Source organism: Aulostomus chinensis, chromosome 23 (genome assembly GCF_037954235.1).
Source record: "Aulostomus chinensis isolate RoL2024-O1b breed Wild chromosome 23, RoL_Achi_v1.0, whole genome shotgun sequence".
NCBI lineage: Eukaryota > Metazoa > Chordata > Actinopteri > Syngnathiformes > Aulostomidae > Aulostomus > Aulostomus chinensis.
In genome coordinates this window covers 7,250,905-7,277,665 of record NC_141342.1, presented here as the reverse complement: position 1 = coordinate 7,277,665, position 26,761 = coordinate 7,250,905, and the positions used below count along the sequence as shown (strand labels likewise).

Sequence of the window (26,761 nt, the reverse complement as noted above, 5' to 3'; positions counted from 1 at the left end):
AACTTTTCATTAGTTTCAGTTCTCTTCAGGGTCCAAGAAAGATCCGAATGCCAGAGACTTCCTGTCCAAGTCCATCATTTCTGCTGTGACCCGTAAACGTAAAAAAATCCCCAGTGCCCACCTCCCAAGCAGCAGCACTGACGAGGACTCTGAGCATGAGCCTGTTAAAGCCAGCAACTATGGAGGAGGAGGAAGAGAAGGGGGGCAGGAAGACGATGGAGGGGAGGAAGATACAATCAAGGGAGAACAAACTGTTCCTAGAAAGGAAAATCAAAATGAAAAGGAAAATTGGGGGAAAGCTAAAGAGACCACCGAAGGAAAGGAAGATGGAGGAGGAGGGGCTGAGAAAGAAGTGAGCAGTCAACCAGGCAATGTAGCTAAGACTTCAGGAAGAGAGCACAGGCCAAGAGCTGCACCACAACCCTCTCTAAACCGTTTCCTCTACTCACACCCTCAGATCCATGCTGCATACCCAAGACCCCCACCTATGACCAGTCCCACACCACTCCTGAGGCCTCACATTTTGGCTGGAGAGCAGCCCACAGTTCCTTTCTGGATCTCCCCAACCAGACATCCCAACCTTTCCCAGGCTACCTGGGTTCATGATGCCCAGGAGCCTGACTTGAGTCAGCCAGCCCCAGTCCACTACAGGAAGACCAGAGGTGGGACGATGAGGACTGTGTCCATGAATCTGGACCTAGAGCTGAGCAAAAGAGAGGAGAGAATGAGAGGGTGGCGAGCAGAGAGGGTGGAGGTGATCCGAGTCTGCGAGGGAGCATCAAGTCATCATAGATGTGTTGAGGTTCCCCAGGGATCAGGAGGTCCTGGGTCACGTTCTAGTTTCAGTGAGGAGACTCCGCCTCACTTGTCCTCTCCCTCTGGATGGATAGACCAAAGCTCCCCAGCATCCTCCACTGTTGTCCTGAGGAGGTCGGCCCTGGGCCTCCTGAACAAGATGAGAGCCTGGCGTCGACACACGATGGTAGTCTAACCATTTCATCTACTAACGCTGTGCACTTCCCTTTACTCACAAACACTAGACTGTCTGCGTACCTGCCTCTAGGGTGTCTCAAGTGTTTGTCCTGTTAGCTGAGAAGACAAGTCTCAAGGCTCTGTCCTCTTGGTTTTCTATTAGAACTACCTGCACTTGTAGAGTTTCATTCCAAAATTAGATAACCACCATTTTATAATGTGAACTACAGCCCAGAAAGAACATACACTTGCGACCGTTCAACTGGACTGATTTAACATTCTTACGTATTGTGCAATGAAGCATTGATACTATTCTCAAACTAAATCACTTCAAATCTTGGTCCATAGCTTATTTAAAGTGGTAGTCTTGAGGATTTGAGCTAAATTGTCATGGACACGTTGTTGATAACCTGTAATTTCAAGTGAATTTCTGGACCTCATCATTCACTCAGACACTGGACTGTGAGCTGATCAAAGCTATTTCTACCCTCCAGTTTTTGAGCACAATCCACAGACATACATGTGTCCCAGCTGGGCAGCCCTGCCTGGGGCTGTTGTTGGCAGGGACTGTAAGCACTGACCATCCATCATCAAAAGCTGCAGGCAACTGTAGCACGCTAGCAATATCCACTGACCACAGCTAGCATCATGTTGAGTGGAATCATGTTGAGGTTTGCTGCTGGCTCGAATGTCTGTAGTGATTAAACCATCCATCCATCCATCCATCCATCCATTGTCTTCAGCTTATTCCTGTTAAGGGTCATGGGGGGTGGAGCCTATCCCTTCCCCCTGGACAGGTCGCCAGTCCATGGCAGGGCCAACACATAGAGACAGACAACCATTGGCTCTCCCAGCCACGCCTACGGTCAATTTAGAGTCTGGATTAACCTGGTCCCCTCTTGATGTCTTTGGACTGTGGAGGAAGCTGGAGTACCAGAGAGAACCCAGCAGGAACAGGGAGAACATGGAGACTCACACAGAAAGACCCCGTGCTCCAGTCCAGCCGGGGCTCCACCCACAACCATCTTGCTGGGGGGCCACCGTGAGGACCACTGCTCCACCAGGCCACCCGTGATTAAACCTGAAATGTTAAAGATGTGAGCTTCTCTAAAGACAAATGAGTGAACTTCCAAACTCCTGTGAATGAAGCAAGGCTGAAATTTGCTTAGGAGACTGACTCATGTTAATGACATCAGTACCTGCATCCCAAGTGATTTAGCATGGGAATGTACCAGATAGAGTTCATAGTAATTGGCAGTACTGCAAATACAAGGGCTTTCGTCAGTGTAGACTCAATCATCAGGGTTTTACCTCATTCTGTGATAGTGATTTAATACATTTATATAAATAAAAATCTACAATATTGCCACTATGAAGTCTACTTGATGCAGAAGAACAAAAGCTTCAGAATCATGAAAACCTCCACAGTAAAAGGCAGAAATGGCTGGGGTATACGATAGCGTCTTGCCAGGTCCCCAGTGGGTTATTTTGCTCTGCACTCAGCCCAAGGACACTGTCACACTACCAGGCTACAGTGGCTTGTATTATAATGCTGCTGCAGGGAAATGGGACGTTCCGTCATTGCCACAGTAATGAACTCAGGTCACATGATCAGAAGAGTTCAGATGTCTTCAAACTTACAAAGTGAATAATTCTCTTTGCTCAGCATATTTTTTTTCACTTTAAAGAATAATGGTTTTACTATAACTGCATCAACTGGCAGAGGAAATTATGAAAAATTATGCTGTTTTCCTTTTTGGTAATTCTGTTCTAAGAGTCGATTTAAGGTGAACAGTCCTTGGAGTCTAGGGCAAAAAGGAGTCATAATGATGGCAGGAAAACCTGAATTGATACGTTTTCATGTAGGACCACAGCATGTGATTATCAGCAAATAATTTGCTGTTTTTAGAAAATCATAACAACCCCAATGAACACTGTGACACTTGCACAGATCTCTCAAATACTGTTTTGGAATGAAACTCTTCAACCTCACTTGAGTTGAAAGTGGGTGAGTGATGATGATGAAGATGATCGTGACACTGCCACAGTTAGCGCTCAGGGTTCAGCCTTCCTCTCCAACTCACCGTACGAGAGCCACAGTGCTGTGCACCACCAGTTTCCACCAATGAGCAATATCAGATATGCACCGAGGGATTCAGTTTACCTCTCAGCCCTTTAAGCGCTCCTTGGAAGCCTCCCGTGGGTCTGCAGGGAACTCGACGCAACCAGAGTACCAAAGTGACTTGTGACGGGGCTTCCTGGGCATACAAACCTGCATGTGGCCAGCGACACATAAAATTATGCAAACCCTAAGTGTTCAACACAAACCTATTGTGCATCCCTGTGCGTGCGTGTATGTGCATAGGGGTCAGGGTCGAAGTTCAAAGGTTACTGGAACCTGTTCCTCAGAGGAGCAAAGGCAGCTATGTGAAGCCATGCCAAATTCTTTTTTCTATGTGAATAATGGTGCAGAACCAGAACGAGGAGCTGAGGGGTGGAGCCAAGAAAGGAACAGTGAGATTCAGGTTCCCACACGCTCAGCAGACTGTGGAAGTGGCAGGCGAATGTGGGCGAATGACCTCAAAACCACAGTCTGACCCGAGTGATACTTTTGCATTTTTTTCGTGTCAGTATTGTTGCTTCCTTCTTGCACCGAGGCTGCAGCTCGTTCCTTTGGTTAAGTCTGAAAACACGATGTTGCCCCTTGCGTCGCTCTACCGGACCGGTGATCCTACCTGTGCTTATTCTGTCTTCTCTTTCTATGCACTTGTGCATGTATTTTATGTACTTGGGTGACTGTGTGGACCAATTTTGTAACGGTTGTACAAAGGCATGTTAAGTTAACCTGTGTATATACGTTATACATAATATATTAAATTATTTGTTTTGGAAAAGTTTCTATCTATTGTCTGCTTTCTCCTAATAAGCATAAAAGGAAATGTGAAATCTGCTTAAGTCCATGTTACGATTCCTGACCTGATACCGTTACTTACTCAGGGTTCCTGGATGGGTCCCTGTAGCATAGCCAACAGAGGCCCTGGTGGTTCTGACCCACAGGTGCTGCACGTGCACTCGCTAGCCTGAGAACCAGTACACATCTGAGGAGCAACATTAGAAAATAATGTGGTGAATTAAAAAAAAAGTGATTTTGAATTTGATAGAACTTGATTCCTTGTGAAAGAAATTTAACCTAGAAAGAACTCAACACACACTCACACAACTTTGTGAGGACTTTCACAGACATAATACATTCCCTAGCCCCTCCCCCTAACCATCTCAACTGTCTGCCTAACCCTAACCTCCACCCTAAACCTAACTAGGACCTGATTCTAACCTTGACCCTAAAACCAAGTCTTGACCTACAAACCGCCCATTGACGATGTGAGGACTGGCTAAAATGTCCTCACTCTGTTGGTTAAATACGTATTCTAGTCCTCACTATGTAGCAAGTACAAATACACACACACCATTATTCCCTTTTGGATCAGTATCAAATGCTATAAGTTAGTTTTTAGTGAAACAATTTGGAGATGAAACTCTTCGCTTGGATGTTTTGGTCTTGCTCAGGTAGAGAGATGCAATGTTTGGCAGCCATGACAGCATGCAGTGAGTACTGGTGTTGCCCTGTCAACCCAAAACTGGTACTAGAGACACCTTCTGGACTGGAGCAGGAACTACACCAGAGGAAGTTCTGAGTGCTTGGGTCATTTTATTTAATACACTTATACAAATTAGAACAAATGCAGGTGGAGTTGATGAAGGGGCGCGATCTGAGTCTTCAGATCGATACAGGTGTCCTCACTGAACCGATCTAGAACATATGGACACACGGTGGACACACACAGCATTGAGCACAGCGCCAGAGTCCAGTCCAGCCAGGTCAGGAGATGTTCACTAGTTTGAATTTGCCCTCTTGTTTGACTGGCAGGACGTTAATGAAAGTCTTGTAGAGCACAGCTCCTCTCGGCAGTTTGGTGATGACCTTGGTGGCCTGGATGCTGCGTGGTGGGGGGATGTAGACCTCCTTGGTGAACCTGACATGGCCATCCTCCAGAGCGAAGAGCGTCTTATTGGTCCCTAACCCCACCTTCGGGACAAAAGAACACAGCACAGCCTGTTCATTTGAGCCTGTAACACACCACCAGCCAGAAGACACAGACACAGACTTACATGTGCTCCTGGGTGGTACCGCATGACCTTCTGGGTCGCAAGGATGTTACCAGCATGGACAAAGTTTCCTGGTAAGAAGATGAGGAGGAATATTAGATCATGTTCAACATAAACTGACAGGATCCAAAGCCACGAACGCAAGAGACATGAAGAATGAACGATGGGATGATTACTGATTGGGACTGTGGCGTCTCCAGAAAGACCCAGGATCCAGTTCCAAACTGGGACGCTAATCTGAGAAGACACACATTTCTGCTTGAAGTCATCTGGTTCTGTCAGGACCCGCCCCTCAAATGTCCTCAGAGGTCCGGTAACTATCACAGGTGTTCTACTCTTTTCTCAGACCCCACTGTGAGGTGGCGCTGACCCGTGGAGGGAGGCAAGAATGCGATCACCATCATCATCATCTTCATCTTCATCTTTGTCAAAAGTTTAAAAAAAACTGAGCTGAATGGCACTTGGTCTGGAGCTGTGTTGAGTCAATACGGCTCTCATAGAGACGGGCAAAGTCTTGAACAATGCAGGGATCCATGAACTTGGGTGAGTCCATATCAAAAGCTTGGAGGGAGGATATGAGAGCCTCATTCTCAGGGAATTCCATTCTGACCTGATCACCAACCTCAAAGAACATCCTCCTATCTTCATTGCCCTGTCTCTGGCCAGGGTCGACTCAAGAAGGAAACTGGTCAGTTTGTCTGTTGTTGTCTGTTGGACACTGATGTCAGACTGATGGAGCGTCGGACAAATGGGAGGTTACCTTATACAGTCCAGAAGGTCGGAGCTTTTCTGCTGAATCCCGAACATAAACAAACGCGACTTCCTGGCAGTGACCCGGGGAAGTTGTACGCTGCGTCTGAATTGCCAAGTCGGTCGGATCGTAGGTCTCAGAGTAGGTCGTGGGCTGTCCGAAACCACAACTGGCGCGAGTTGCGTCCTACTTCGCAACCTAAATTCCAGCCTAAACACGCCCACATCGTAGGTCGGTTCAGGTGCATCCTACAGAGCAACCTATGGCCCACAATCCACCGCGGACTTCTTCTTCGTCCCCTAAAAACTTGTGGACCCGCAAGCCAAGTTTGCGCCACCAACAGTCTCCCATTCTGATGCAACACCAACATTTATAGTCGTTGTTGATGACTAAAGGTGCGTTGATGTGCTTAATAATAGAGGATGAATGAAGGGTGCGTTCAGAGTAGAGTGCAGTACGACAGCCAGGCCAGCAGGTGGGGCTTTCGTTGGTGCCGTCTACCTATTTGTGGTATCTGTGCTCTGCCAGCAGAGGTCGTGCTTCACCACCAGTCTTCTAGGGTGTCCGAATGGTGCCGCCGTGTTTAGGTTGTAGGACGTAGGTTATTACTTGGCAATTCGGACACAGCCCCAGTTTATGGTTTTAGCGCTATATTCATGCGTAGTGACGTGGCGGTAACCACGTGCACAAACAGCCCCAAAGATCGTTCATCCTTCGAGGTCTCACTTCAGAAATCCCTTTATATGTTTGCATGCAGCGCGCTGAGCACGGGCCAGACAGAGAGGAGCAGCAGAAGAGGTCACTGTCACGAATCGGTCCGCGAGAATTAGAACAGGACTGAATTACGTCGTCCCGCTACACTGCAAAAAAGTCCCAGTACACCAGGGGGTTAATGTAGGAGTGCCAGCCGCATACTCCGTTCATTCCACACCAGTCAAGGTATGGCAAGTGCCACACCTTGCCACACCTTGCCATACCCAAACGACGCCCCTGATGGGACCACTCGAGTCCCATTTAGATGCAGCTCAGAACCGCCTAAGGTCTTTGTGAAGGTTCAGGGGGCTACAGCACCAACAACTCCAGAGCGTTCTTGAGGGTTCCACTGACACAACAACATACCGTCCAGTTTCTTGAAACCGTACCGCCGGCCGGGACTTTTTCCTCCCAGGTTTTTACAGCTGCCGCCAGACTTCTTAGACGCCCACCGGACCGGGACCACCATGAATGCCGCCTGCAGCCCTGAAACCAAAACCAAGACAGAACTGTGGAGCAGAGCCGAACCAAAGACGTCTGCATCCGGGGATCATGGATCCACTCTATATCGGATCATGTGTACTGGGACCAAACCAGCTGAACCAGTGACTTGTATGGAGGGTCCCTTGTTCTGGTTTACTGACGCAAAAGTATATTGGTGTACTCATGTTTACGACCACTACTACTTCTACTACTACGTACGTTTAGTTTGGTCTACGTGGTCATCGCAACATGAGTACCCCAGGGAAACTGGGGTACTCATGTTGAACTGAGTACATCTGAGTACATCTACAGCTGCACATGGGAGCGCGCGAGCCCCAGCATCCGTGAACATGTATGTTAGACATGTCGACGCAGGACTCCTGCTAGTCGACAAATACACAGTACCTGGAGAAAAACTACAATAAGAAATACAAACCTCCTCTGGACGCGCTCATCAAGGACGCCACAGCCGCCATGTTGCGTCTCTGCGTTACGCTACGTCAGTTCCGGATACCATGGAGCATTCATTGTAGTCGGTAGTTTGCACTGTTATCCAGGAAGAGTCGCCCACGCAGTTGTAGCCAGTACTCTGCTTCCAGTCGACATGTGAGTAAGCAGAACTGCAGTAACGTCTGTGGAGCGACTTAGACAACTTAGGGAAGAAGTCAATGTTACTTCATGTAGTAACGAGCAAGTACTTCTACCTAGTAGATTCTTCTAGTGAATTTACTTTCCAGTTAACACTCTAACACGCGACATTATCGACATACAAATGAACAGACCGGGTTTTCCCGGGACCCTGAACGCACCTCGATTCCGCCGCCCGGGAAATTAAACGCGGATCGATTCTCCTGGCTCGAGCCAGCTCGCGAGGGCGAGGTTCTGCTGGCCACTCTCGTGTTCCAGGAAAAGAAAAAAGACGCGAAATCCAGAACATCAATCAGGTGGTGATGACGTTTACAGCCTCGGTTCGGTTTGACCTCCGCCGGGTCCTCGGAACAGGAGCAGTCTTTGTTCAGCACCTTTATATGTGTACTTTTACTTCCTTTTACACGCGTTCGTATCGTTTACTTTTACTTTAACACGTTTATATTGTGTACTTTTCATTTAACACGTCTTTTTATCGTGTACTTTACTCCATTTAACACGTCTTTATATCGTGTACTTTTACTTCACTTAACATATGTTTATATCGTGTACTTTTACTCTATTAACACGTGTTTATATCGTGTACTTTACTTCATTTAACACATGTTTATATCGTGTACTTCTACCTCATTTAATACATTTATATTGTGTACTTCTACGTCATTTAACACGTGTTTGTATAGTGTACTCCAAACTTCTTTTAAAGGTATTCATTTTGAATAAATTTTATTTATTTATTTTGTGTAACTGAAGGTTGGAGCACGAGTTCCATCCATAGAGCCTCAGGTTCTGGTCTCCCGTGCTGGTGGATCAGCTGCCATGAGCAACCACAGCGACTCAGAAGACGAGTTACCCGTCTTTGACTTCCTCCAGCCTGCTCCACCCGCCCCGCGGGTCCCCGTGACTGGGACCCTGAGGGCAGACCCGGTTGACCCGGATGCAGATGGAGGGCCATCCTCTTCATCGGTCCTGGGGAGGGGGGATGCAAGATCAGCTGATGCAGTAATGATCGGCAGTGACTCTGATGAGGATGCAGCTGGACCTCACATCCCTCTGGCACAGAGACTCCAGCGCAGACGAGACCTTGTGACGTCTGCTGTCACGTCTGCTAAAAAGATCAAAGAGGCTGATCAGTATTTCTCTTCCAGCCGGACCAGCTCAAAACCCTTGAACCAGAACTGTCTTGTAGAACCCGAGCTGCCTGTCAGCCTCGATCAGCTGAGAGCAGGGACCCGGGGGTCTTCGGGTGACCCGTCTGACCGGACCACCTCCTGGCGTTCTGCTCGAGTGTGGGGGAAGCCTGCTGGGAGAACCGCCGCGACCATCCAGGATGAGTCTCCGGTGAGCTTGAAGGCTCAGGCCTCGGGGCACAAGGACAAAGAGACACTTAAGGTGGTCAAGGAGAGAAAGAGGGTTGCCAAGACTCCGAGACCAGAACCATGCATCAGCCACATGGTGGTGCAGGTCGACCCAGGTAGGACAGATTCAGACAGTAACATGACTCACCCCTACCACCTTTGATTGATGTTGATATTTTACCTGTGTGTGTGTGCGTACGCGTGCACAGCTCTCTTACAGCAGGAAGGAGGCGGGACTCTGCTTGCGGCGCTGCAGGCTCTCGGTTGTAGCTGCGCCATCGAGAAACAACCACTTCCTCGGAGTGTCAGTTGGATGAGGAAGGCTGCTGGTGCACAGGTTGAAATGCATACACACTCACACACACATTTTTTTCTATCAGCTTGTTTTGTGTTTAAATTGTGGTATCTGACAATTTACCATATTTTTGTCCGTCTGAATGTGGTATTGCAGTTGTTGGTATTGATACTATAATACTAGTACGACGGAATTTAAAACCGCTAGTACAGTGCAGTTACTGTCAATTTTTATCTTCACTTCAACCACAAATGTTGTTACTGGCAGAGTTTCAACATTCATTGGACCAAATGATTTAATCGGTGACAACTTCCTGTCTGTCCTCCAATCAGATGTTCTGAATTCTTCCTGAATAGTTAAGTTGATGGTAGTGTCCAATCAGGAGCAGCCAAAGATCACCAGGAGACAGTTTCTGTTCTAGGCTGCTGGGACACGCCGACACACGCTCGATTGCTTCTGGTGGAGACCAAATCCTTGATGGGTGGCTGTGTTGAGCTCCTGCACAGCTGCGGCTGGCTCCTACGTGGCTGCGGCGAGCTCCTACGTGGCTGCGGCGAGCTCCTACGTGGCTGCGGCGAGCTCCTCCGTGGCTGCAGCGAGCTCCTCCGTGGCTGCGGCGAGCTCCTCCGTGGCTGGGGCGAGCTCCTGCGTGGCTGGGGCGAGCTCCTCCGTGGCTGCGGCGAGCTCCTGCGTGGCTGCGGCGAGCTCCTCCGTGGCTGGGGCGAGCTCCTGCGTGGCTGCGGCTGGCTGCGCAGGAGCCGCTGCAGGAGACTTTTAAAACTGATCCTCGGGGTTTTATGTTTTTGAGTGGGACACAAAAGAGCCACAACCAGCTAAGAAAGAGTGTCACAGATCCAGAAGTAACCAAGGCAGATGATGTCATCAAACCCAGTTCCTTGAATAGATCGAGTCCATTGATGTCTCTGATTCTTCCTCAACCTAAATTCTGTCTTTCCACCAGCCACCAGAAAGACAAACTAAAATATTCTGCCAAACAAATAGGATCAGCTGCAGGTTCTGAGGCGACTCAGAATGGAGATCCTTCAGTTTACAACAGTACCAGTACTTTTATCATTACTGCCTGTCTGTTCCAAGTAGTACTTTAATCTGAACTTTTGGTCCTTTTTTATTGGAAAATGAAAAAGAATTTATCGGTGATGATGATGACAATTTTCTTTCTGCATGGAAGTCAGCTGATGACGTATGTGTCCCAGAGGATCAAGTTGTCATGGAGATGACAGTCGATGACTTCATCACTCTCATCCACAGCTACATTCAGGTTTGTACCCCTCCATCCATCTCTCAATCTGTGAATATTTGTATTGATGTTGGAAAAGTGTTCAGCTGCCAATGGTGACGGCATGTGACGCCACCCAGGGGGAGAAGCTCGGCCGGCCCAGCTGTGGTCCCACGCTGACTTCCTGGGTGCAGGCCCACCAGAGGTGTCAACCAGCCAAGATACTCAGCTTGGTGGTCATCGACCTGGAAAAGTACTTCAGGTAGGAGATGGTAAGAAGTTCTGGAGACCTGGAACAGGAGGCACCACATGAGCCGCCTGGAGACAGAAACACAGACCTGTAAATACTAGACAGATTCTAAGTGTTGATGGAAGGTGAGCCAGGAGCAGGATTCAGTTCCACAAGTCAAGGAAATGTTCACAACCAAGTAACGACACTCGCAGGGTTACATCTGAAGCCTCGGGAGTTGGACACGTGGATTTATCAATCTTGGCCACGACACAGCAGGAACAAGTACAGACAAAGTCAGTGAACCCAGCCATCTACATAACACCCTTTGCTTCCTCTGTACGGCTTGTTGAAGTCTTGTCTCATCACCCGTTTCATCTTCTTGACGAGGGTTGAATCCTCATTCTTTTCCTCTAGGAGATCACCAATGATGTGCTCAAGGACTGGCTTCATGGCTGATAAAATTACTCGTCTCTCAGCTGAGGTGGCAAAGTTGCTCCATTACCGCTATGTCAGCATCCTTTGGCATCAGATGCCAAACTCCCCCGTCTGCAGCCAGTGCCACAGACTGCCTGCTGCTGGTTGAGGAAACACTTCAGCACCTTGTATGTAGATCCCCATCGGGTCACTACATCATGGATGAGAGCCTTCTGTGGCAAGTTGAGGGCACCTTGCTTCTCTGTCAGGGTTCTCCTTCTTTTCCAGCTCCGTGAGCAGCCTTGAACCAGTTGACGACAGGCCCTCTCTGCCGTTTCGACGCTCTGGATTTTCAGAGCCTTTGAGATGGCCAGGTTCAAATTGTGACCAAAGCATCCAAGCCACAGATTTTGGAACTTGTCAAAGGCCTTGATTATGTTTGTTGCATTGTCTGTGGTTATGAGACCTCCTCGTTCATCACCCACTCATCAAACATATTTTCAAAAACCTCTTATTAATACCTTGAGGCTACAATTCATATCAAAAGAAAACGATTGGCTATATAATTCATAGTCTTACAGGGCAAACAATATTTCATGTTTCCAAAGACACGTGGTTCAGACTGTCACGGTTTGACCTAAGTTGTCCGCTAGACTTAAACTATTAACAGAACTTGGACAATATTAATTATGCAATCTTTTAGAAAACAAGAAAGACATGCCACAAAACACTGTAATCCAGTACTGTTTAACAAATGCAAGTTGGCATCAGTAGCTCTTAGGCTAAGGCTAAGAAAGCGTCCTGATTAGTGCCACAGTCCACCACTGAACGAAAATGCAGATATTATGGAAATGCTCCTGGAACCATGTCATCGATTTCAGCAACGTTCAGTTAATGTGTAACGTCGAATAAAAGCATGCATTTCCTTTCCTTAGTACTGTTAAATTTTGTCATTGCGAAACAAATCTGCGAGCGCTTAGCTGATCTAGCTGCTAGCTCGTACTTGGTTGCCGTCCATTTAATAGTATGGGAGTATACACATTGTCGCTCACTGTCAACTAAAACATTATGAAAATGAAGTTCATGGTGGCCCTGCGATGGACTGGCGACCTGTCCAGGGTGAACCCCGCCTCTCCCCCGTTGACGCTGGGATAGGCTCCAGCCCCCGCAACCCTTAATGTAGGAATAAGCGGAAGACAATGGATGGATGGAAGTTCATGGCATTGTCTTGTTTTACCGTTTCACTGTCTCATCGTGAATGAACATTTGGCTGTGCAGTTGTGGGTGATGGTCATGGAGATGAGCCATCATGTTCGACGTATTGCCTCCTTTTGCAGAAACTTTTTCCGGCAGGTTCTGCAGACAGGATGGCTGTCTTCCATAAGCAGCCCCTCAGCATTCTTATAAAACCCAAAATATGCCCAGACCCACGACTTTGTCCTCTTAGAGGGCTGATGAATCTCTTTAGCGCTGTCGTCTCCTCATTCTGCCACGATTCTAACTTCAAGAAGCTTTAAAGGGATGTTGTAGGCTCCACAATATGCCTGAGCGGCAACTTGGTGACAAGCTGGGAAGAATGAGATACACGGGTTTCACGCTGCAGTCACGTACTGTGATAATTATGATATTTGAAATGAAAATGGTGATCGTCATTTTCAACATTTTGATCACTGTTTACCATTTCACTGTTAACCGTTATATCCCTAGTGAAAGGTGGTAGGTCGTAGTCTTCCTGGCCCCGATCCTGAGGTCAGGCGTAAGGCCCACCCCCCCCTCCACAACAGCCTGATCCTTTTGGTCCCCAGGTGCCAGAAGTCTGAAAGCCAGAGGAAGTTTCGAGACGCCATTACAGGTGAGGAGCATCGAGGAGTCAAGAAGAGAAAGAACAGAGGAGCGCAGCTACCTGAGGTGTCACGAATTGAGGTAGAGGAGGTGGGTTGTATTGGAGGTAGGGGCAGAGCCACATGTGACATACAAAAAAACCCTTCAGAACATGTCATCAGAAGGTGATGTTTACTACATGCCCCGCCCCTTTGGCCGGTGCAGTGCCAATTGTTTTTAATGTATTTACACTTACTGATTTACTTATATGTAAACAAATAGACAAAAACACAAATAACACAGTTTTGCCTCGTCACAAGTACTTTTAGAGTAGTACAAGTTATTTTCTAATCAACAGTAATACAACTTTAGCTTTAGCATTAGCATACAGTCTCTACATCCATGTTTGTGTTATGGAGGACAAGTCAGCAGCGTCCATCTTGATTTTCCCTGTTCTGGAATTTCTTTCCTGTGTTCATTCCTGTAATCAATCAATCAGTCATTTGTGGTGCACGTTTGATTTTCTTTCAAGTGTCGTCCCAAGTGAGAAGAAGCTGTTGAGTTATGAGCAGCAGCCATTTTGAAGTTTGTCACAGTTTTCCCTCAAAAACTGAATTTAACTAATGTGCTCCAACATGGTTCATGGCTTGTTAAAGTGAACCAAATAAAGCAGGTGGCATACAACTTTACACTGGCAACATCATGCTTCTGTAACCAAACCGTTGTGGATCCTCTCTTGGCCCTGGTCATCTCCCATCAGGCTGTGGTGCATCTTCAGCTTCACACTGGTGTTGGAGTTCGCTTTCTGTCGGCTCAAAAGGATTTCTCCCATCACATCGCCATGACCAGCAAAGCGATTGCAGAAGCCCCTTTCAAGTGAGTGACTTGCTGATATGTTCTCAGCCCCCCCACCCCACCCCTTCACACACACACTCACACACACTCGCAACCTCGTAATGTCTCCCCTGTGGTCGCAGGCGAGAGAGGCAGAAGACCAGCTTCAGCTTCTACTTGGAGAGCGAGTGGGCGGGGGGCCATCGGGTGGATAAAGCTGGTGCTGGTCTGCTGCAGGTGTGGAGGAGACAGATCCAACAGCTGAACAGGGTCAGCCCAGACATGGCCTCAGCCATCCTGGCAGCGTACCCTTCCCCACAGCTGCTCAGGAAGGTACCCCACCGCTCACGCATCACAACACCACACCATGCCACTGAATAGCATTAACACTCCCATGAGCTCCTGTGTGGGCGGTGCCAGCTAAGCCTCGCCCACTGAGGACATCAGAAGACAGACATTTAAACAATCTGAATCAAAAGAAGACTAAAGTTAGCAGGTTTTAGTTGTGTGGACCAAATATGCTCCAGTTGGGAGGTTCATTTATCAAAGGGGTTTAGTTGAGGAATGTCAGAAGGGTCTTAGAAAGATCAACAAAGCTGTGGTTGACCGAAAATGTTCTTGCGTCACTGGTGTCCATTGACAAAGGGAACTAAAACATTGGTCAGTAAAGTGTGGGCAAGAACACGAGGGTGAATGAAGGAGGATCTGTTCCTTCTCTTGCATCAGGGACGCAGTCAGTCCCTACCAAGCAGTGGTGACAGGAGGATTCATTGGATTACTGCTTTACTTGTATCCAGCAGTACCTAATACTTCGGTAAATGCGTGTACGGGAACAAACAGCATTGTTTACTGTCTGTGCCATATTCCTATTGTACATTTACTGAAGTGGGAATGGGAGTAGACGGACCTCTCGTTTGTTGACAGGCTTACAAACTCTGCAAGACAGAGAGAGAAAAGGCGTTGCTGCTCTCAGACCTTCTGATTCGTAGAGGCCAAGGTGTCACCTCCACCACCCGGCGGGTGGGTCCAGAACTTTCCAAACGCCTCTACCTCCTGATGAATTCCTGTGATGCCGAGCAGACCCTGGACTCCAGTGTCTGATTGAAGACACCTGCCTCTCATGAACTAAACTGGTGCACTGCTCTCTGTTCACATCCATTTCATGATGGGTTCATGTCTAAGACACGTCAGATATGAGTATCAAACTCATCTTTTTAGCCTGACAGCCTCTGACATCTCCTGGACCAATCACGAGCCACCGCTGTGTGACCAAAGGGTGTCTGCTCCATCGGTACCTGGAACACCACTTGCTTTTATTGGGGTCCAGAGGGTTGGAGTTACTCTGGAGGAACTGTATTGCTTTTGTTTTATTATTATTCTTCCTCAGATCAAACTGTTTGTCACCAAAATTCAAATAAATACTTACAAGTTATAGTATCAAGAGGATGCAGATTCATTTATGAGTGAACAGTCCTGCTGCAGCGTACTGGCTTGACCAAGGCTGCCATCTACTGGTGGAACGGCATATTGCTCTACTACTACTTTACACTGATGGCGCTGGGATGAAGTCAGTGAAAACAACTCTCTGCCTCTTGGATGGACATGGACGCATCCATTCATCTCAGTACTGCTACCAGCTGGGTGTGGGGGATTAGGGTTCCGTTCAGCTGGACAACCAGCAAGAACCCTCTGCTTCCAGGATGCTGCTGGGCTCCTGCTGGTTCCAAAAGTAGAATGGGATGCCACTGGTAGTACTGGTTCCCTGACTGAGGCTGCAGACCTGTAGAGCCTAAGGCTTACACCTCCTACCACTAGTAGTACTGGTACTAGTAGTGCTACCACTAGTAGTACTGGTACTAGTCGTATTACAAGTACCAGTTCTTCTACCACTAGTAGTACTAGTACACCTCCCAGATCCGGGGAGGCTGCAGACCTGAGGGGCCTCAGGCCGACACCTCCTACCACTAGTAGTACTGCTACTAGTAGTACCAGCACTAACATCAGCATGGTGGTACTAGTATCAGTACTATGATTTTAATGCTCATATCCTGATGGAGGTGATGATTCAGTGGCTAGTAGATGTTGTTATTGGTAGTTTGTGTACGACTGTTGTTGTTGTGTGTCTCAACTGTCCCATCTCTGTTTTATCAGAGCAACTTTGTTTCAGTGCACCTTAAGTTGTAGTGCTGTGTTCCAGTCTGGTGTACCAGAGGAGAGCGGCGCCAGTAGGTGGTCCAAGTCACAAGGTGTTCCTCATCCCGTGCTAAGAGACCCTCAAAGCAAAGATCTCTGGGTAATGATGGGGTTAGTGAGCATACCTCTGACATAAACACATTTAATGTGGTACAGTACAAAACAGGTACAGGTACAATGAGTGGGATCCTCTTATAGTGAAGCATGTTCCATGGAGAACGTTCCAGACACATTTATTGGGCTGATAACATTACTCAAACACAGTGTAAGACCATTGTAAACAATAAAACAGAAGAAAGGCATCCGCTCAGACTCCCAGCGCCCCTCACCTGTGCCAAGCTCTCAGCATTTGTTCTTTTGTCTAAAATCCTCTTCATATATCTTTTGAATGATAATTTGTTACTTTTCTTTACATGTTGACTTTTCTGCTGTATTGATAATTATAATATGTACAAATGAGGCCAAGACACGAGACGCTCTCAGCCAGGTAATATTTCTCTCCAATGACATGACTCTGGATTTGGAAAATGACTGCGTTCCCTCTCAGTAGGTTCACTGATCTCATGCCTTCATGGTGACTAAAGACCGGGGGTGGGGGTGGGGACAGGTACAGGGGACGGGATGGGACAGGTACGGGGGGGGGGTCCATTCATAGCACTATCTTAATATTAAAAGGTTTTATTGTCTCAAGTTGTCTTTATGATGAGGCTATCAAATAAATTCTTCCATCCATCTGTTTTTTCAAATGTCTTTTTTTTTGTTCTCCCAAAAATGTGTTGGTATCAAAATGTCTTTATAGATACGGGGGTGGGGGTGGGGGTGCGTGTGCTTGTTAGCGTGTGTAAGATCAAGGGTTCTAACAGTTCTCAATGTATGAAAAGAAGAGTCTCTTTGCCGACGATGCCAAGTTCCTTTGTTCGGATAGAGTCCAGTGCTGTTTGTCTTTATAATACAATGTCATGAAATATTCTTTGATGCGGCTCCAAGCCTGGTTCCCCAACGGTCCTCCTCCCCAGCTCATGTTCCCCTTGGCTGGCGCTCCGTCTCAGCCGCAGGGCGCTACTTAAGCAACCACTCGTTGACTGGAAGAGAGCAGAAAGGCAGGAGTGAGAATATTGATTCATGGATGATTAATTTATGCCCTCCCCACAGCTCAGTGCACCATGTCACGGGGGGGGGGGGGGGGGGTTCACACTGGTGTTATCAACCTCATCACTCGGTGACTCATGCCACTGTTCCTCACACAAATGTTCTTGCAGTTTACATTTCTGTTATTGAGAAGATTGACATGTCGAGTGAAAGTCGCATGTCAGGTGTATGATGATGGTATGTGGAACTGAGACGATCAATAAATCCTGACACGAACCCACGGGCGCGACTCTTCCAAGGTTGCTGGTAGGTTCTCAGGTGTGTCAGTCAGGACCAAGCAGGAGTTACCAAAACCTGAATTACTCAGACACTTTGCTGTGTTCTCGCTCACTTCAGCCTACATATGAAAGCAACCGATGTAGCACTCAATTTAATATTAATTTATTAATCTCGATGGTGGGCACGGATGAAGCAGTAACCCTTGGGACTTCAACACAGCAGCACTTTGCAATCATAACAGAAGCTTTACTGATCAGTTCAGGGTCACTCACAAGTGCATTTGTTCTTGAAAGATCAGTTGATTGTTTTTGTCAACTAAAATAACTGCAAAGTCAAGTCAGGTTTATTTGTGTGTCATCAAACCCCAACCAAGGTTCTGTCCTGACTCTTTCCAAGGAGAGCAGGTTCAGCACCTCCCTCCTTCAATGAACCTCCACCCAAACAATTCTCCATCAGCAAGCACATCCTGCAACAGCAGAGATGTTAGAAATACTGGACTAACTCGATTGAGCTTGTAGATGAATGTTAAAGTTTGGGAATAAAGCTGAGAATTCATGGAATAGTGAATTTTGGACCCTGACTTACAGTACATGTATATATACACACACACACACACACACACAGGTCATAATTAGAATATCATGAAAACGTTGGTTTATTCCAGTAATTCCATTCAAAAAGTGAAACTTGTATATTCTATTCATTCATTCCACACAGACTGCTAGATTTCAAGCGTTTATTTCTTTTAATTTTGATGATTACAACTGACAAAAATCCCAAATTCAGTGTCTCAGAACATTAGAATATTACTGAAGACCAATACAAAAACAGGATTTTTAGAAATGTTGGCCGACAGAGTAGGAATATGAAAAGTATGAGCAAGTACAGCACTCAATACTTAGTTGGGGCTCCTTTCACCTGAATTACTGCAGCAATGCGTCGTGGCACTGCTCAGGTGGGAGGAGAGCCCAGGCTGCTCTGACAGTGCATTGGAGGGTCTGGCGTGTTGCACCTTCTTCACAAAACCCCACAGATTTTCTACAGGGTTTAGGTCAGGCGAGTTTGCTGGCCAATTAAGAACAGGGATCCCATGGTCCTTAGACCAGGTGCGTTATCCCCATTGCTTGAACACTTGTTTCTACCACATCTTTTCCTTCCCTTCGCCTCTCTATCAATGTGCTTGGACACAGAGCTCAGAGAGCAGCCAGCCTCTGTAGCAGTGACCTTCTGTGTCTTCCCTCCTTGGTCAAGGTGTCAATGGTGGTCTTTTGGAGAACGGTCACATCAGCAGTCCTCCATGATTGTGTAGCCTACAGAACCAGACTGAGAGACCTTTTAAAGGCCTTCGCAGGTGTTTGGAGTTAATTAGCTGATGAGAGTGTGGCACCAGGTGTCTTCAAGACTGAACCTTTTTACAATCTTCTAATGTTCTGAGGTACTGAATTTGGGGTTTTCATCAGTTGTCAGTTATAATCAATCTATCAGTCTGTGTGGAATGAATGTATACATTATACAAGTATATATATATATATATGTATATATATATACATATATATATACATACATATATATGTATGTAAATATGTATATATATGTGTATATATGTATATATATATATATATGCAGTAGTCTCTTAAATTTTTCCAGAGCTCTCTCTCTCTCTCTCTCTCTCTCTATATATATATGTATATGTATATATATATATGTGTGTGTGTGTGTGTGTGTGTATATATAAATGTAGACATGGGGAGAGATGGGTAGAGTGAGATAACATGGAAGCCTTGGTCTCTACCTCGATACTGGAGCTTCTGAGCCCTGTTGTTGGGGCAGTCTTTGCCCTGCATGCTGAAGTTGATATTGGTGCGGATGCAGCGGTTATTCAGGGGCTGGATTGGGCGAACGTTGTCACTCATGCTGAGGAAGATCTCCGATGGCTGGTTCTGGCTCAGCAGCCGCAAGGAGTGCATCTGAGATTGGAGCATAGGTGGTAAAACAAAGAGGGAATTGAGACAGGTTGCAAAAGCAGAACATCAGCGAGAGCAATTTTGGTTCACAACTTTATTTTGCAGACAGGACTGCAAGGAAGATTAGATGCAGAAAGACCTGAGGAACTTTAAATCTGACAACATTCTGACAAAAGTCGTCATAGGGAGGTAAAGGTATTGTCACTTTCACAGCATCAGGATGACTACCATGTCTGGATATCGTTGTGAACACATGAGGATTTCTAACTACAGCTATCTCAGGCAAAAGTTGAGTAGTTTAGTAGTGTAGTTTTTCCTCTGCAGTGGAGCAGAGTAGAGTGAACTACAGTTATCATCTGCACTTGTGTGGCCATCGTACTTTAGCAGTACAGTGAAACTGGGGGATGCTACGAGTGCCAATGGACAACAGAGTGATGTTGGTGTTTCAACTGTAACTCTGATGTGGGGAAGCTTCTTGTTTCCCCCTGTCAAGAATTGAGAAGGAGAAAAGGTGACAAAGAGTTAAAAACTACCTTCAGACACAGTCAGACTGTGGTATCACACATGGTGGGGAACAGGAGTGGCAGGAGGAGCCACTCGGCAAATCATCACCCTGAAAACATCCACGAAGCTTAAATCCAACTGGGCCAAAGATGGTAAAGGAAGTGTTTAGAATCTTACTTCCTCGTAACAGTGAGAGAGCTTCTCAGATATGCACTGTGTGCACTGGATGTACTGTGAACATCCAGCTAAAGCCCAGCGTCTGTGTTCAGTGCTGGACCATGAAGGTTTGAGAAGGTTCCTGAACACTCTGGAGCCAAAGTATCAAATCCTTGGTGATCCATCTGGTGATGGCATTTTATTTTGTAAAAGATTTGCGCATGTTGTAATGTTCAGTGTTATATTATTGATTAATAAATGCCTTCAGGATTCATTAACTCACGTAAAAAAAAAATCCCAATAAATATCATACTATGGACTTGTTACAGAGGTATCATCAAAGTACATTTGAGATTGCTACATTTCTAATTATGTGTGTTCATTTCAAAGGTAGGAAAACTAAAATATTCAAAAATGTTGGTTTTTCAACAACAGGTAATGTTTGCTAATGCTGTGGGTCAGAATCAGGGTCAGGGTCACCCTACTTGGTGCGTCCTAATGGACATGTTTGACAGTTAAAGAAAGTCCTGGGCTAAGATGCACGACCCCATGTGATTTGGGGGAGTTGTGTCTCAGACCTGGAGGGGCACCTGAGGCTTACCTGCATGCGTGTGAGATACACAGGCTTGTTCATCAGGATCCATGTAGCTGTCTCAAAGCATGGAGGGATGGTCATCGATCCGTCGTATGTAATAAAACTACTCGTCTCCGGGTAAATCTCCTCTATATTCAGGCCTGTCAACAGATATGCATCATCTGCAGAGAAAGAAGCAGGTTCCAAATAAATTTGAGCAGAGAGAGAGACAGAGAAAACAGAGCATCCAGCTTAGAGGCTAGTTTCAGGTTCTGGGTTCCTAAAACAAATGCCCTCATTTTTTTTCTGCTTTGTTCAAAGTCCCCAGATCAAAGCTCCGTTATGCTTTCCAGAAGATATAAGCAGCCTAGAAGACAACCCTCTGTCAACTGAAACACCTCCATATTCCCCATATCAGTAGAATAAAGTCAATCAGAGTATACCATAGTAGAGTCGATCAGAGTAGAGTATACCATAGTAGAGTCGATCAGAGTAGAGTAGATCACAGTTCTCCTCTTGTGTGAGCTGTCATGTGTCAGTACGTAGGTGACAGGTAGGTTCCGTCTCCTCTTGTGTGAGCTGTCATGTGTCAGTACGTAGGTGACAGGTAGGTTCCGTTTCCTCTTGTGTGAGCTGTCATGTGTCAGTACGTAGGTGACAGGTAGGTTCCGTCTCCTCTTGTGTGAGCTGTCATGTGTCAGTACGTAGGTGACAGGTAGGTTCCGTCTCCTCTTGTGTAAGGTGTCATGTGTCAGTACGTAGGTGACAGGTAGGTTCCGTCTCCTCTTGTGTGAGCTGTCATGTGTCAGTACGTAGGTGACAGGTAAGTTCCGTCTCCTCTTGTGTGAGCTGTCATGTGTTAGTACGTAGGTGACAGGTAGGTTCCGTCTCCTCTTGTGTGAGCTGTCATGTGTCAGTACGTAGGTGACAGGTAGGTTCCGTCTCCTCTTGTGTGAGCTGTCATGTGTCAGTACGTAGGTGACAGGTAGGTTCCGTCTCCTCTTGTGTGAGCTGTCATGTGTCAGTACGTAGGTGACAGGTAGGTTCCGTCTCCTCTTGTGTGAGCTGTCATGTGTCAGTACGTAGGTGACAGGTAGGTTCCGTCTCCTCTTGTGTGAGCTGTCATGTGTCAGTACGTAGGTGACAGGTAGGTTCCGTCTCCTCTTGTGTGAGCTGTCATGTGTCAGTACGTAGGTGACAGGTAGGTTCCGTTTCCTCTTGTGTGAGCTGTCATGTGTCAGTACGTAGGTGACAGGTAGGTTCCGTCTCCTCTTGTGTGAGCTGTCATGTGTCAGTACGTAGGTGACAGGTAGGTTCCGTCTCCTCTTGTGTGAGCTGTCATGTGTCAGTACGTAGGTGACAGGTAGGTTCCGTCTCCTCTTGTGTGAGCTGTCATGTGTCAGTACGTAGGTGACAGGTAGGTTCCGTCTCCTCTTGTGTGAGCTGTCATGTGTCAGTACGTAGGTGACAGGTAGGTTCCGTTTCCTCTTGTGTGAGCTGTCATGTGTCAGTACGTAGGTGACAGGTAGGTTCCGTTTCCTCTTGTGTGAGCTGTCATGTGTTAGTACGTAGGTGACAGGTAGGTTCCGTCTCCTCTTGTGTGAGCTGTCATGTGTTAGTACGTAGGTGACAGGTAGGTTCCGTCTCCTCTTGTGTGAGCTGTCATGTGTCAGTACGTAGGTGACAGGTAGGTTCCGTCTCCTCTTGTGTGAGCTGTCATGTGTCAGTACGTAGGTGACAGGTAGGTTCCGTCTCCTCTTGTGTGAGCTGTCATGTGTCAGTACGTAGGTGACAGGTAGGTTCCGTCTCCTCTTGTGTGAGCTGTCATGTGTCACCTTTGTCCTGCTGCTCTCATCTTTCACTCTTTCTCCCAGTGCTATTGTTGACTGCTCGTTGAGTGACAGTCTGTCAGCATTGCTACAAAAACCTCTTTCATCCCTACTGTCTCCTCTCTGGCTAATGAGACAGCCTATTGCATTCTGTCTTCACACTCCTTCTTACTCTCTGACTTGTCATGGCTGACAAATGGACTCCCTGTGATTACAAGGTCACTGTGGTGGACTTTAATTCAGCTCTGTTCACTGTTAAATATGACATCTTTTGGAACAACAGCTACAACCGACTTAATGGGATGAAGTCCCAAGCAAATTCTATTCACATGCCACCATCACTCCACCTACACATGCAGCTCACCTGTATGATTGAAATGAATCACTCTCTGGATGTGTGTGCGTGTGTGCGTGTGTGTGTGTTTGTGCGTGCGTGCGTGCGTGCGTGTGCATGCGCGGGTACACCAGGCATGAGGGGTAGGATGTTACTGTGTGATTCAGTGTGTGAGACTGTGTATCGGGGGTATTTTTGACAGCTGTCAGGGTCCTTCCTCCCCTTACGCTGTAGCAGAATACCACCCACCCCGGCTTCTGCATCCTGCCTTGCCTATTGCCGCAGAGACACCCTCAGCCACAAGGGGTCAGTATGTTTATCAAGCCACATTCCGCTCCTCCCATTAATCCAATTATTTGTTTCTTTTTTCAAACTGGCCCCAGGCAATCAGTGTGCCCGTGCCGCCTCTCCAGTATGGCAGGCTGGCAGCAGGAAATCTCTGGAGAGCAGCTGTCAAATGCTGCCTAACATGCTGCCTCACCCACAGCCCCCTCAGGCTAGAAAGAGCTCCTATGCAGCATCCTGCCATTCCCATCCTGCAGCATCCTATCACTGATCACTTTGACATGAAATAATGATGTGTTCACAGAGCCAGGAGTGTGGTTCTTTTTTTAGGCAAGCAAACAATAAGGTAACCCAATTAGCAGAAATGTTAGGACACTTACTTTTATATGTTATTCTTGTGATGGTGTCTCTGTTCAGCATTCGGTTTAGGAATGAGTTGGATGCCTCAGCAATCTGGATTACAAACATAAATAGAGAGGGAAAAGGGTTAAATGTGTTAGATAAATTTGACTGATCACGTAATGACTTGAGAGCTCATCTAAAATGAAATTTAATCTACTTTCGAGGATAAAGCATGTTTTTAATCTATCACCTTTTATACCCATGAACTGTCCAAACCCACTGATGTATTTTCAAAGTCAGGAGCTCCTGCACTCTTTTCTAACGATGATTTGCTTTTTGTTTTCAAGGAACTGTTGAAACAGCACACAGGTTTGTGGAAAGACCATCCCTTTTACCAAGCAGATAATGTCTTACAGCAACAGTCGCTGGTTTAGTAGTCGTCTAGTTGCCAGTGGTAAGAGAAGCTGGTTTAGATGTCCGATTGTTATTGATAGTAACAGTAGCTGGTTAAGAGGTCGTCTAGTATTGGTAGTAACAGTAGCTGGTTAAGAGGTTGTCTAGTATTGGTAGTAACAGTAGCTGGTTAAGAGGTCGTCCAGTATTGGTAGTAACAGTAGCTGGTTAACAGGTCATCCAGGATTGGTAGTAACAGTAGCTGGTTAACAGGTCATCCAGGATTGGTAGTAACCGTAGCTGGTTAAGAGGTCCTCTATTTATCAGTAGTAACAGTAGCTGGTAAACAGGTCGTCCAGTATAGGTAGTAACCATAGCTGGTTAGGAGGTTGTCTAGTTATCGGTAGTAACAGTAGCTGGTTAACAGGTCATTCAGTATTGGTAGTAACCGTAGCTGGTTAACATGTCGTCTAGTTATCGGTAGTAACTGTAGCTGGTTAACAGGTTTTTTTTTAGTTATCAGAAGTAAGAGGCGATGGCACAGTGGAGCAGTGGTCCTCACTGTGGCCCCCAGCAAGAAGGTTGTGGGTGGAGCCCCGGCTGCAGCACGGGGTCTTTCTGGGTGAGTCTCCATGTTCTCCCTGTTCCTGCTGGGTTCTCTCTGGTACTCCAGCTTCCTCCACAGTCCAAAGACATCAAGAGGGGACCAGGTTAATCCAGACTCTAAATTGACCGTAGGCGTGGCTGGGAGAGCCAATGGTTGTCTGTCTCTATGTGTTGGCCCTGCCATGGACTGGTGACCTGTCCAGGGGGAAGGCTGCTGGGATAGGAAGGTACTTCAGGCGAAGACCCTATTATGTTTGCTCGTTATTATTATTATTGTTGCAAGTACTCCAACTGCCAGATATCTGACATGCACACAAGCTGGACCTGTGGTTTTGTTTGCTCCACTTTTGTCGTGAATCAGTAAGCTTGATAAATGCACATGGTCAGACATGACCTCTGAACCAAGGACGCCAGAAATATCTCCTTACTTTGCCAGTTCATTGCATTCATAACTTTTGCAGTACATCAATAATTACATAAAGGATTCCTATTAAAAGGGAGACCAATTGGAAAGTCTCCTCCTCAGCAGTGACGAGCAGCAAACTGCATCTGTTCTAATCCAGCCACTGGAGGACTCGACTGCTGAAGGACAGCTGCTCCCACATTCTACTGCTGAGGGGGAGTTGAGAGGTGTTGACCCAGGTCAGAGTCTCCCTTTTCTCTTCAGGACAAACCAAATGTCTCGTTGACATTGGCAGCTTATGAACCGCTGGTGGTGCAGCGTTGACGATGCCTCTCACTGTAGAACAACAAAGGGGAAGGGTCCTGTTCTCCGCCAGCAGGCCTCCTCACAGCGCTGACACACAGCCATGGAGTACATTGTCTTGCTTTTGGATAATTGGATTGCTAATTGTCAATTCTTGAGATGATCATCCATAATATTCAGCTGGAGTGACAGGTGGAGCAGGAGCGTAGGAGCACCTCAACCACTGAGCTGAACAAGAATTTAGATCATGATGGATTTCTCTTCAACCACTGATACAGACGTGGACCCTCTGAATCCTGGCCCTCTGTGCTGTGTCTTCATGACCATTATTTCACTGGTGTGTACATACTTGATTTTATTTAGAATAAACTGGGCCAGTTTTCATGTCAAGGTTTGTGTATTTGTAATGGGTTGATGTGAAGATTGTTGCAGCCATGACAGATGTCACACTGAAGCGAAACTGTTAATATATTCAAGTCCAGTAGAGTAAATTAGATGGTTTGTGGTCTTGACCTGATGTAGCGGACCAAACTTCATTTCACTCCATTCAGGAGATGCTGTGCTGACAACAGTGACGGCTGACAGCTTGAGGAATGTCTCATTAACATTCTAAGGGTTCGATTATGATTGGAAGCTGTTTCAGATGATTTCACAGTCTTGAAAGTTAGGAGTGATTCAATCCTGTGGAAAATACTTATGCAAGAAAAGACTGTTCACCTTGATTGTTTTTTCTCAGCATGATGACCACACATGTCCAACACTGACAAGCAGGTCCAGTGCTACTGACTCTGCTGGATGACATAGCAGTTGATCCGTCAACTCTTCGACTGAGGACTCACCTTCATGAATATTGAAACTATCACCAGTCCGTTGGGGCTCTTAGCAGCTTCCGTGTAGTTTGTGTACAACTCGTGATTGTAGTGGATCAGTTGAACCTGGAACCCAAACAGAAAGAGGACAAGCAGAGAATTACATTACATCACATTCTGAGACTTTTCACGACAACATTGTGACATAAGGACACAAACTTGTTTCATCCAAATTCCTCATTCTGGTACATCATGGAAAATATTTTCATCAAGGGCAAATGGATAAGAACGATGAACAGGCAGAGTTTCTTTTCAGGACATTTTTTATACTCTGGATACCGTTAGGTGAGAGCAGCTACACCACCTCTAAGAGCAGCAAGAGAATCTGATGCTCACTTGTGTAATCACGCAATGGGGCATTTTATTGTGTCTGCCTCATGAACTACAATTACCTTAAGATGGAGCGAACATTCAGGAATGACCGAGTTGCTGCTAAAAGCGACTGCAGGATGGTAATAGCTCGCCTCCTTTGAGGGAGGACGGGCAAGCACACCCTTTGTTAAAGGAGCTAACATAGGAGGATTCTTTCCTTCAAACTAGAGAAACTCAAGAGCTCCAGAGACCAGCTGATTGGTGGACACTCCCAGAGTCTCCCTGTCTTCTCTAATTCATCTTCATCTCACGGGACAGTTGCAGCATCCTTTGAATATTTATCATACATGTTTATAGTTAA

At 46.6% G+C, this 26,761-nt stretch overlaps 4 protein-coding genes across 13 annotated transcripts in view; 2 read left to right on the top strand and 2 right to left on the bottom strand.

The window, feature by feature from the left end:
* The window catches only part of LOC147239318 (rho GTPase-activating protein 23-like), a 63,499-nt gene extending 59,630 nt beyond the window's left edge, over positions 1-3,869 (top strand). For 5 of the 9 annotated variants that reach the window (XM_086195091.1, XM_086195089.1, XM_086195088.1 and 2 more), the window contains exon 23: positions 14-3,869. In XM_086195091.1, the coding sequence (XP_086051217.1) occupies positions 14-991 (978 nt within the window). In that variant the 3' untranslated portion in view covers positions 992-3,869. The remainder of the gene's footprint in view (positions 1-13) is intronic. The other 4 variants (XM_086195094.1, XM_086195086.1, XM_086195093.1 and 1 more) reach the window with 3 other exon arrangements.
* Positions 3,870-4,661: 792 nt separating this feature from the next.
* mrpl27 (mitochondrial ribosomal protein L27) lies at positions 4,662-7,719 on the bottom strand. The gene is made up of 4 exons (XM_086195303.1): positions 7,563-7,719; positions 7,010-7,129; positions 5,143-5,210; positions 4,662-5,059 (listed from the first exon to the last, which is right to left on the bottom strand). The coding sequence occupies exons 1-4, from the start codon at positions 7,600-7,602 to the stop codon at positions 4,853-4,855; spliced, it is 435 nt and encodes a 144-aa protein (XP_086051429.1). The 5' UTR covers positions 7,603-7,719; the 3' UTR covers positions 4,662-4,852.
* Positions 7,546-15,389, top strand: eme1 (essential meiotic structure-specific endonuclease 1). Of its 2 annotated transcripts, none has more exons than XM_086195301.1 (9): positions 7,546-7,732; positions 8,528-9,248; positions 9,342-9,469; positions 10,617-10,706; positions 10,805-10,926; positions 13,116-13,242; positions 13,892-14,007; positions 14,109-14,298; positions 14,890-15,389. In XM_086195301.1, the coding sequence occupies exons 2-9, from the start codon at positions 8,594-8,596 to the stop codon at positions 15,064-15,066; spliced, it is 1,605 nt and encodes a 534-aa protein (XP_086051427.1). In that variant the 5' UTR covers positions 7,546-7,732; positions 8,528-8,593; the 3' UTR covers positions 15,067-15,389. The 2 variants fall into 2 exon arrangements, with proteins under 2 accessions (XP_086051427.1, XP_086051426.1); XM_086195300.1 differs by lacking the exon at positions 7,546-7,732 and adding an exon at positions 7,917-8,070.
* Positions 15,390-16,950: 1,561 nt separating this feature from the next.
* The window catches only part of ca10a (carbonic anhydrase 10 (inactive)a), a 162,322-nt gene continuing 152,511 nt past the window's right edge, over positions 16,951-26,761 (bottom strand). Inside the window, exons 5-9 of the mRNA XM_086195302.1 lie at positions 26,059-26,154; positions 23,553-23,625; positions 20,752-20,906; positions 19,319-19,493; positions 16,951-17,240 (exon numbers count right to left, since the gene is read on the bottom strand). Of these exons, the coding sequence (XP_086051428.1) occupies positions 17,218-17,240; positions 19,319-19,493; positions 20,752-20,906; positions 23,553-23,625; positions 26,059-26,154 (522 nt within the window). The 3' untranslated portion in view covers positions 16,951-17,217. The remainder of the gene's footprint in view (positions 17,241-19,318; positions 19,494-20,751; positions 20,907-23,552; positions 23,626-26,058; positions 26,155-26,761) is intronic.

Bases quoted from the DNA above. Each gene is read 5' to 3' on its own strand.
- mrpl27 (XM_086195303.1), bottom strand. From the start codon at position 7,602: ATGGCGGCTGTGGCGTCCTTGATGAGCGCGTCCAGAGGAG. The intron at 7,130-7,562 runs GTTTGTATTTCT...TTTTGGTTTCAG, and splicing joins GATGAGCGCGTCCAGAGGAG to GGCTGCAGGCGGCATTCATG. The intron at 5,060-5,142 runs GTAAGTCTGTGT...TTTGTCCCGAAG, and splicing joins GGTACCACCCAGGAGCACAT to GTGGGGTTAGGGACCAATAA.
- eme1 (XM_086195301.1), top strand. From the start codon at position 8,594: ATGAGCAACCACAGCGACTCAGAAGACGAGTTACCCGTCTTTGACTTC. The intron at 9,249-9,341 runs GTAGGACAGATT...ACGCGTGCACAG, and splicing joins GGTGGTGCAGGTCGACCCAG to CTCTCTTACAGCAGGAAGGA. The intron at 9,470-10,616 runs GTTGAAATGCAT...TCTGCATGGAAG, and splicing joins GGAAGGCTGCTGGTGCACAG to TCAGCTGATGACGTATGTGT.